Raw genomic sequence first — 10,590 nt, forward strand, 5'->3', positions numbered from 1 at the left:
TCTTTATCAGCCACAGGAGTGTTTGCAGTTGTGAACAGCCGTTCTTTGTCTTTACTGGGGAAACTGACAATCAGTGCAGCATTTAACATTGTTTATATCTACACATCAGAGCTTTATCCTACAGTGATCAGGTAATCTAAATTCACTTTGTGGTGGAGGTTTCTCTTGCCCATCTCTCTAATCCTTATTACTTCCACTTTTATTTTTGTCCTATTACCAGCACCTTCTCATAGAGACTTTCCTTTAATTAAAGGAAAACTTGTGTGATTAGTCATAGGGCCTTATGGCAGTAGCACCCGAAATCCTCTAGCTGCTATGTAAACATAAGACAGCTCCATTAAGTATTCATGCTAGTATAGCCAGTGATGTTGGGGCTTATACCTTCAGGAGGCTGCAATTGTTTAGAGCAACTTGGTCATTCACAAACATATTTGAGCAGCTCTGATGTTTGATCTACTAGGGAGTAGTGGAGCCACATACTCTTTGTAGGAGAGTGGACAGATGAATGTAGCATATAGATGCACTTTGTACTGGCGGTTCCCCCAGGTACAGCCGTTGGCAGCCAGCCAGCCAGCCAGTGTAGCTAGTACCAGCACACCGTGGTGTGATTTGGATTAGTGCTATTTATCCCCAATTTCAAGAAAGGTTAATGTGCACTAGTCCAAATCACAGCTTACAGTGGTTTTGTCTCTACTGTGGCAGCTACACTAATGCCTGAAATTCTGTTTGTGAACAGGGTCTCTGTTCTTCAGCACTGTGTACAGTTCCACTACTGGAATGCTTTTAGCAGCATTCCAATACCTCCCTTGCCAATAAACTTTGTCATAGGCATAGTACAATGACCAAGAATTTTCTTATTGCTGACATCTTTCTAAAAATACCTTAATTCATCTCCTGCAAATACCATTGATTAATACCTGTATTTTTCTTTAGGAATGTTGGAATGGGTTCCTGCTCCATGTTTTCCCGGGTTGGTGGGATTATTGCTCCCTTCATCCCTTCACTGGTTTGTCTGCACTTACATTTTTATTTCTGTCTTGCTTAGCTCTGATGTATCAGGTGTTTGCAGGGATGGGGGAAATAGGATAAACTGTGCATGATTCAAGATCTGTAAAATATAATCAACATGGAGGAGATGTTAATATAGTATCATGCTTCTCCATACATGGTGAAGGACAGCAGGATGTAGCCCTTGTGTAGGCAAAACTCCCACCATTTGTTTCAGTCTGTGTTTTATCCGTGTAAGGATTTCATGAACTGGCCTATACACTTCAACAGCCTGACCACTTTCAGATGCTCAGATACTATGGTGGTGAGCCTCTCCTAAAACCCTGGCAGGCAAAGTTAAAACCTAAGCTGGTGTCTAGGATTTACCATATCAGATGAGATTGTTGTACTCTCTTTAGTAGTTGTTATTCCCACTCTGTCTGTGGCTGATGCTAGAGATGAATCCCTTCACATAAATTTCCTCAACAAACGTGTAGTTCTGGAAATGGATAGGGGAAAGGGAAGGAATGATGTGATCAATTTATTCCTTGAAATGTGAAGTTTGCGGTTTAACATTAATATCTTAATGGACAAGAGAGAGGCAGCCTCAACTGGCTTCACTCTCACTAGATACATGCAAATTAAAATTCATAGCTAAGTATCATGTCTCTAGACGTGGATATTCATGTAGAGAGACCTGAGATACTTAAAATCACTGAGCCTGACTCTCGCAGTAGGCCCTGAACAGAATGAGAAATCAGGGTCTGGGGAAATACATATATTATGTGTGGTACTCCATATAAAAATAAATGGCCAGATTTTCTCATGGCAGAAAGGAACTGGAAACTGCCAACTCTGTCCAAGTGAAAATTCCCTTTGTGGGGTGGAGCTTTCTTGCTTCTGCATCCCCTCCCACCTGACTCAGGCAAAGGGGTCTATCAGGAAGGCATGGCACATTGAGGGTATTCTGACTATCTGGCCTTTGGAAGTCCATTGATAGCTGGTGTAGACTAGCAGCCCCTAGCCTACTCCAGGATAGGCTCAGACCAGTGCAGATCTGCCTGAGGAGGTGTCATAGGCTCCCTCACATGGGTGGTTGTGATCAGGTGAGGATATGGGGAGCACTCCATCCTGTTGTGTCCGACAGAAACTTGGCACTGTAGAGAATCTGTAGAGAATCTGAACAAACTATCTTAAATTTGAGACTTCATCAGACTTAAACACGTGTCAGCTTTCTGTAAATATGGGAACAAATGTTGAATTGGGGGAAAAACTTGCTTGTTTTGGGAGTTCCCCCCAGCACATTTGTAAATAAGGTTTGTCTTTTTGTTGGGGGAGAAAGTTATGAGATTGTTTTATCACCAATATATACGTTGTGCCTTTATGCCTGGTTATAGTCTAATGTTGTTGTGTTTAATTTTTCCTATCTTGATTTAGAATTTTTTCACAATTGAAAGTGAGTGAAAGACATAAAACAAACAAACAAAAAAAATCAATTAACAGTTGCATTAAATTTTCAAAATGAACTTGCCTGGCTTCTCAATTTGCCTGAAACTGTACATTCAAGTTTCTGGAGTTCCATTTTAGGCAACTCACAGTTTTGCTTCTCCAAACTTGGTTTTGCATTCGCCATCTACTCAATTTGTGCGCACAGATCAGCGTTTGTTTAAAAATTTCATAGCCAAGAGCTTGAATGCATGAATTTAGGAGGCACTTGTTTAAAATTCCTTCCAAAACCTGCGGATCCAGAGGTATCGATAACATTGGTTCCAAGCATATCTGAAATCTTCTGTTCCAGTCTTTATGTATCATTAAGGCTAAATTTTAGTCAAATATTTTTAGTAAGTCATGGACAGGTCACGGGCAGTAAACAAAAATTCACGGCCCGTGACCTATCCATGACTTTTACTATATACCCCTAACTAAAACTTGAGCGGGGGTGCTGTGAGTGCTCGGTGGTGATGTGGGGCTGTGCTGCAGGTGCTCAGGTGGGGGGCTGCACTGCGGGTGCTCAGGGAGTGGCCCTGGCCCTGGCCCTTCCACTGGTGCGGAGGGTGGGGGTGGGGGGGGAGAGGGGGGTGTGCATGCCAATGCGTGGACGAGCTGGGGGGACCATTTGTAAACCCCTTTGTAATAGATGCATAAACAGTATTCCTAACTTCAGATACCAAAATGATAATGCATACAAATATTATAATCATATTCAGTAAATCATAATCTTTTCAATATCTCACATGACCTATCTTGCATAAAATACATCATGGTTATGCCATAATTATATCATCATACTATCCGTATGAAGAATATGGGGTGTAGCGTCACAATACCTACCTCACAGGGTGGCTGAAAATTAAATGCTTGAATATATAAAATGCCATATATTGGTCCCGCTTTCCTTAACCATCTCTGCTCTTAATTTCCAGAAATCTGTGCAGTGGTCTCTTCCATACATCGTGTTTGGAGTGACTGGCCTGTTGTCGGGGCTCCTGAGTTTGTTATTACCAGAAACACTAAACAGCCCTTTGCTAGAGACGATATCGGACCTGCAGGTGTGCTCATACTGGAGACTGGGGGATGAAGCTATGTCATTGCAAGCACTAGGTGGCTCCCGGGTACATCACTTTTCTTAATACTTCTCTATCTTTTGTAGTGCATTGATTACAGCTGTCAACTTTAGGAGTGCCAAACTAGATGGTGCTTAGTCTGTGGATGACAGGCCCCAAGGGGACAAACGGGATAGTTCAGTGATCTTACCATCATATTTGAAATACTTTCTGCAAGTGCGGGCTCAGATCCTAGCTAGGTCAACTCATCCCTTCAAGCTATACTTGGTGAGAAAGTTACAACTTTTTCTTTTAGGGTGACGGACCCTAACACAGTAATCTCTGCCTCTGTCACCTCTAGGCTGGATTGCTGCAGCATGGGTCGTGTAAGGCTGATCTGTAAGACCTTTGAAAAAGGCACAGGATGCAGCAGCTTGTTTGTGAGGGAGGGTTGTGCCTGTATTATGTAATCTGTGCACGTATCCACTTTGTTTTTGGATGCAATTTAAGATATTGGTTCTAACATATAAAGCCTTAAATTGGTTAGAACCTGGTTAACTCTGATGTCTGCCTCATGCCTGACATAGTAGCTGAGATTAGTTGAGGTGCATGATCTAACCGCTCTCAGGCTTAATAATGAGGAGACTTGGAGGCAGGTATTTTCAGTGAGGTTTACTTTACGGCTGAGTTTGCTTCCCTCTGTTTGTTCATCAGATTTTGTTGACCTTTCAGTCATGTCTTGAGGTGTGAGAGTTCTTCCATCTATTTTTTCTCCTGGGGAGGGAGAAATAAATGAGAGTGGAAAGAGTGATTAAGTTTGGGGAGGGATATTAGGGTTTTGAACACTGGTCCAAAACCTATAAGTATTGTAGGGTTTATAAAGATTATAGATTGACTTGGAGCGCTAGAAGGGTACGTCTTGTCACATTAAACAAAATGAAAAAATATCCACAGTCTTTAGGAACACACTTCCCCTGATATACATCTGAGATGAATCTGGATAAAACAAAAGGAGCCAGTTTCATGTCTGTAGTGGTGCTGTCTACTTCAGTGAAGTTACACCCAGGATGTCCTCTGATGCATTATACATTTTTTTAAGACAATCACAGATAAAACATATGAAAAATTTAAAGCTGTTAAACATTAACCCTGTCTGATAAAGGCGATAGAAAGGCCTAGTGGAGCTACCAGAGGACTTATAACAAGTATTAGGATTTCTGGATGGCTAATTCAGAGTTTCTCTTGTGGAATCAAGTGTCATTTCTGACCACCTTCAACACAGCATACATTGTCTCTCCAAAGTGGAGTATGTCCCTCTAACTGCACTCAGGAATATGACATTCACCTTGGACAATGTCCAGTTACAGCCCAGCTATTCGGGAATGATTTTGGGAATGCAAAAAGCAGTGTAGCATGATTTCCTTAATATCCCTTCATTGACAGCTGTTATTACTCAAACTGTTCAGAATTCCTCTGAATTTCTCCCTTTGCCGTTAACACATTGTTCTGCTGGATACCCACTGATGCCTCGTGTACATTTAAGTTTTGCCAACATAGCTATGTCATAGAATCATAGATTTTATTAGTGGAGTGATTTTTTTTTTGACTTAACTGTGTTAGCAAAAGCCCTAGTGTTGCATCATCAACATAGCGTTATACCCCAGTTATACTATCAAAGCCATTTTGCTGGAATAGCTTTTTTTCACCCTCCTGGTATAGATGCAGTTTATACCAACTCTTTTGCTGGTAGAAACTGCATCTATACTAGGAGGATTTGCTGGTACAACTATGTTGGCAAACTCCTTAATTATAGACAAGGACGGGTGTAGCCGCCTTATATGATCCGTAAGAGCTGAAATATTTGGATAATCTCCGAAGATTTGTGGAGAAAATCTGACTGTCTCCAATGTTATTAGTCTGGGTTGGGCAAAGTAAGAAGACTTGTGTGATTCTATGCCAATACTTGTTAATGTTTCCCCTCTTCTCTGGGAGCAGTTGCTTTGTGGGCTTATAGGTCTGTAAGTTACATACACTGAATGTGATAATTCTCCATGCTAAGGAAGGACCCATAAATCATTGTGATATTATAAAACTGTAATGCACGGGTTGGTGGCTGCCTTCTATCCCAGAGGGCTTTGTTGTAGGGGTGCTTTGTTTATTGGGTTTGAAAGCACTTTAGAACCTATGAAAGTCAGATATTGCAAGCTGAACAGGATTGGGATGGGTCAGTTGCTTTCCCTGGATGGCTCATCCAAGTAAAGGATATTTTAGGAAGTGGTATTTGTGATTTTTCTCATAAACAATCTAGGGAAATGCAACCTAGATGGAGCTACTTTAAGGTGGGTGCATAACTGGTTGGAAAACTGTTCCCAGGGAGTAATTATCAGTGGTTCACAGTCAGGCTGGAAGGGCATAATGAGTACACGCACAGCCCTCTGCCCTGACCCCTGCACCCCCTCTACCCACCCAGCCCCCTGCCCTGACGCTTGCACCGCCCCATGACCCCAGCCCTGACTCCAGCCCCCCCCATGCCCAGACTCCTGCACCCCCTCACATGCCCCTTGCCCTCTGCCCTGACTCCTGCACCCTCCTCTCATGCCCCCAGCCCCCTGCCCTGACTCTTGCACTCCCCACATCTGCACCCCCACCCTGAACACCAAATGGGAGCTCCTGCACCCCCCCCCCCACACACACACTCCCACCTGCATCCCTTGCACCAAATGGGAGCTGCCCAGGTAAGCAATCCACACCCAAACCTTCTGCCCCAACTCTGAGCCCCCTCCCTCATTCTAGCTCCTGGCCAGACCCTTCACCCCCAGCCCTGTGCTCAGTGCACTCCCACCCTCAGCGCAGTGCAGAGAGAGAGGAAGAGAATGGGCTCAAATGGAGGCGAATATAGGTACCTACTCTGTGGGCAGGGCCAGGACCCCAGACTGGCAGCGAGCTCAGCCCACTGTCTGTCTGGGGTCCCAGCTGCCAGCCCCGCTCAGCCCACTGCCGGCCCCTTGCCAGCCGGGGTCCCGGCCACTGGTCCTACTCGGCCTGCTGCCAGCCTAGGTGAACGGAACCCCGGGCCAGCAGCGGGCTGAGTGGGCCGGCGGCGTTAGTTCAGCATTTTAATTTAATTTTAAATGAAGCTTCTTAAACATTTTGAAAACCGTGTTTACTTTACATACGACAATAGTTTAGTTATATAATATAGTCAGAGAGACCTTCTAAAAAACGTTAAAATGTATTACTGGCACGCGAAACCTTAAATTGGAGTGAATAAATGAAGACTCGGCACACCACTTCTGAAAGGTTGCTGACCCCTGTGTTAGAGGGTGCTTATTGCTGGAAGTGCTCTGTCTGAAAGAATGTTGTTCATCCAAACAAAATTTAAAATGTGTGTATTTTCACACTAGCACCACTCTTAAGCTTTTTGGGAGGGGAAACAATTCCCCTCTTATATGTAATTAGTGCAAGTAAGGAAAATTCCTTTGCTTGGAGGATGAGAATGATCTTGCGGCCAAGTATAGCGCTGGGAGTAAGGAGATCTAGCTTCAGCTCTCATTTAGCAAATTATCTCTGCAGTTCCCTTCTCTGCCCCTAGATAGTCACCTGACTTGGATCGCAAGCCACAAACTTTTCAAGTAGTGAAAATAGCTTGCAGATATGTATGTTGCACACCCTTGTATTGTAGAATGCAAGAGTACAGAGTAGCCTTTTGTCGCACCGTTCCTCCCTTTCGAACAGTTTCAGCAACTGCAGAGCCTCTTTCCCTTTGTGTCAGGCACAATCATTTTTTTGCTGTTTTGTTTTTTCTATAAACTTTCTGGGCCCATGAGCCTCTTTTCACCTGTGTTTAGGCTTTTTATATTGTTGGCCAGTTTGAGCTTTGTTTGTTTATCTCCATGACAGGTAATCCTGGCAACTGGCCTTATTATTTTATTTTTTTAAGGTGAAGCTTGTAGGAAGATGTCCACTCATGATAAATAAGGAAGACGCATTTGCCCCCAAACTCTGCTGCCTGAGCCTCTGCTTCTAGTACATCACAGAGGGACAGGGATACTACTACTGCTTTCTTAACTCAGAAAGCTTTGTGGATGGCTTGATCTGGCATTTTTAGTCAGTTCATTTGTCCTGCATCCAACCTCCTTAGTCTGCTAAAGGGAGCACAGGAGTTCATGCTGGATAAAAGCCCATCGTTTTCTAAGAGGGTTCCAAGAAGTCTGAATCTAAAATCCTCAGATTCAAGAGGAACTGACCTTGGGCAGGTCATTTAACTTCGCTATACTTCAGTTTCCCCTATGTAAAATGGGCAAAATCCTCCCTACCTCTCAGTAGGGTTGTAATGCTTCCTATCTGTAAAGAGAACTTTGAGATGCTCTGAAGGTGCTGTAAAAGTACATTTTTTCAATGTTAACTGTTGAATGTGTTAACAATTTTTTCATTTTTTTTCCTAGTCTGCAGACAAAGATAGCTCTGCAGGGAGTGAAAGTGAAGATGAAGAATTCTATGATGCTGATGAAGAGACCCAAATGATCAAGTAACAAGAGGAAGCTTTCCTTTTTATGCCTTTTTTTTTTAATTTGTCCAGCCAGGTGCACCTGTAAGAATAAAACTGGAACTGTCTGCGGGTGAATTTTAACAGGGCAAGTGCCTCTGCCTTTCCAGCATTGGGAGATGAATTAGAGTACTATTCAGATGCATTACAATGGTTTGACTGATGAGCACTGCTGATTTTTTTTCTTACTCGTGAGAACCATTCAAATGTTTGTGGCTCAAAATTATGATTGCAGGCTAGGTTTGAGGCCAAAGATGGTGGGGAGGTATTTGATGTATTTCTGAAACTTGAACTTGAGAACTGATCCAGCTTGCAGACAGACTTCCGCTGCATGTGTTCACATTTTCCCTTCAAGGTGGGCTCATGTTGATTTTGAAGCAGCTGAAATCCATGAACTTGAAAGGTTTCAGCTGGGTTTCTTCAGATGGATGAAATCTAAAGAGTTAAACTGGACACAGAAGGTGCTACAGGCCAGTATGATGGGAACAAATTCCCAAAATCCTCTCAAGTTACCTACAGCACACTGGGAAGAATGAACTATGGATTCTCTACCAGTTCTTCATCCGCTCACTGGAGTGGAATTTCACACCTCAAGTGGTTAGGGAACACCAACAAAAGATAGCTGTACTCAGTGATGTTGTAGGGTGGATGGCTAGAGGAACCATCAGTTGGAGGGACTAGCTAATAGGAAAGGGCAGATGGTCTTAAATAAAACAGAAATCCCCATTATTGCTGATCTCTTCTCCCCCATCTGGCTCCTCTGCCTTGCCCCTCTCAAAACAACGTCCCTTTTTTCATTTTATTTTGGTTCTTTCTCACACAGGTTTGTCATGACAGTCTATAAATCTCAGGATGGCTCTGTATTTCTGTTGCATATTCTGTTTGATTTTGTTCTTCTCATCTTTTCTCACTTTGCCATGTAAACTGAGGGACTTGTTTTTCCATGGTATATAGTGAGTGTCTTATAGGAGGTAATTTTACTTTGCTGGGTTTTGCATTATTGTGGCTATCCACGATTGTGGCTATGGAGAAAAATGAGATATTCAGTGGTACAGAGTACTGAAATTGCCTGTGTAGGCTGCTGCTAGTGTCTTGGGGATCATTGCAAGAGGATTCAAGTATTTATTTTATTTTTCTATATATAGATAAAGTTCTTTGGAAGTTTCTTGAGCCCACATTCAATTGATTACTTGACCTTGCTGAGGGAGAACTGTATTCTTTTGTTTACACTAAACTTTTTTTAAAGTATACTGAAATAGAAGGATATTGAGTGTTGAAGTTTTGCCAGCTAATAGATGTGGCCTTTAGGTACAGATTCAATATTCCTAGTTAGTGTCGACTTTATCCTCCTAGTTCTGACAGTTGACTTCTATATAATTTTTTGATATTATGGGATCAAATTTCATATTAAAAGTGTAAAGGTACCTGGTTATTCTATTGGAAAATAATACAGGGATCAAATGATTGGGGAGAAAGGTGTTTATTGAACATATTCCAGAGTCAGAGCAAAAAACTCAGTTATTCCGGAAGGAGGCAGAAGATCAGATCTGAAACTTAGAGCAGGCTCTCTAAACTTTGTACAGTCAAGAGCTGCATAGGCAACTTTCTAGGAGCCTAAGAGTTGTAGCTGTGTTACTTAGGTGGAATGTCATCAGGGCTGGCTCCAAGCACCAGTGAAGGAAGCAGGTGCTTGGGGCGGCCAATACAAAGGGGCAGCACTCCATCCGGTATCGGGGCAGCACCTCTGGGAATTCAGCGGCGGGTCCCTCAGTCCCTCTCTTCCTCTTTGAGCTGCTGCTGAAGAGGAAGAGAGGGAGTGAAGGGTCCACTGCTGAAGAATGAAGCGGTACAATTGAGCTGCTGCCGATTGGCTTTTTCTCTTTTTTTTTTTTTTTTTTTTTTTGCCGCTTAGGGCAGCAGAGAAGCTGGAGCCGGCCCTGAATGACATGCTGCCATCCTCGTCTTCAGTGCAGAGAGGAAGCCCACAAAGACTATATGTTCCCTAGCATGCAGTACTCCGTCTTGTTCTGAACAGCTTGATACAGTGCTGTGAAAATGACGGCGAGCTGTAGTGTGGCTCAGTAGTCTCTGCAGGCAGCACTTCAATCTGGAAGGTAAAGAGGACTGCTGACTGCACTGTAGACATCAGCGGAACATATTTGACCATGCTTTGGTCTCTCTTGGCTCTTGCACAGCTCTTGTGGATGTGATAGCAAAATTAATAGAACTTTTAAAAACAAATCTGGATGTTTTCAACCTTATTTATGCAGACTGAATGGCGTTCTTGGAGTTATAATTAAGTTTGTGTTTTGCGCTTTTTTTTTTCTAGTTTGACATTTGACACTTTAAAATATGGGGATTATAAGGAACATGAGGGGGGAGTTTTTTTTCTTTTCATTAGGTTCTTGGTGATTTTTTTTTCCTCAAAGGTGCTAAATGTGCAATAGCTCTTACCGAAGTTAATGCTGCAGTACCTAGGAACTGTATTGATGCTGTCACAAACCCTAGATTTCT

General features: G+C 42.9%; 1 protein-coding gene across 3 annotated transcripts in view; it reads left to right on the forward strand.

Moving 5' to 3' along the window:
• The window catches only part of SLC22A15 (solute carrier family 22 member 15), a 52,305-nt gene extending 42,404 nt beyond the window's left edge, over window positions 1-9,901 (forward strand). Inside the window, exons 9-12 of one of the 3 annotated variants that reach the window (XM_030533793.1) lie at window positions 11-131; window positions 934-1,006; window positions 3,411-3,599; window positions 7,976-9,901. In XM_030533793.1, coding sequence (XP_030389653.1) covers window positions 11-131; window positions 934-1,006; window positions 3,411-3,599; window positions 7,976-8,062 — 470 coding nt within the window. In that variant the 3' untranslated portion in view covers window positions 8,063-9,901. The remainder of the gene's footprint in view (window positions 1-10; window positions 132-933; window positions 1,007-3,410; window positions 3,600-7,975) is intronic. The other 2 variants (XM_030533811.1, XM_030533802.1) reach the window with 2 other exon arrangements.
• The last annotated feature ends 689 nt before the right edge of the window (window positions 9,902-10,590 follow it).

The sequence above is a fragment of the Gopherus evgoodei genome, chromosome 1 (assembly GCF_007399415.2).
Source record: "Gopherus evgoodei ecotype Sinaloan lineage chromosome 1, rGopEvg1_v1.p, whole genome shotgun sequence".
NCBI classification, from domain to species: Eukaryota; Metazoa; Chordata; order Testudines; family Testudinidae; genus Gopherus; species Gopherus evgoodei.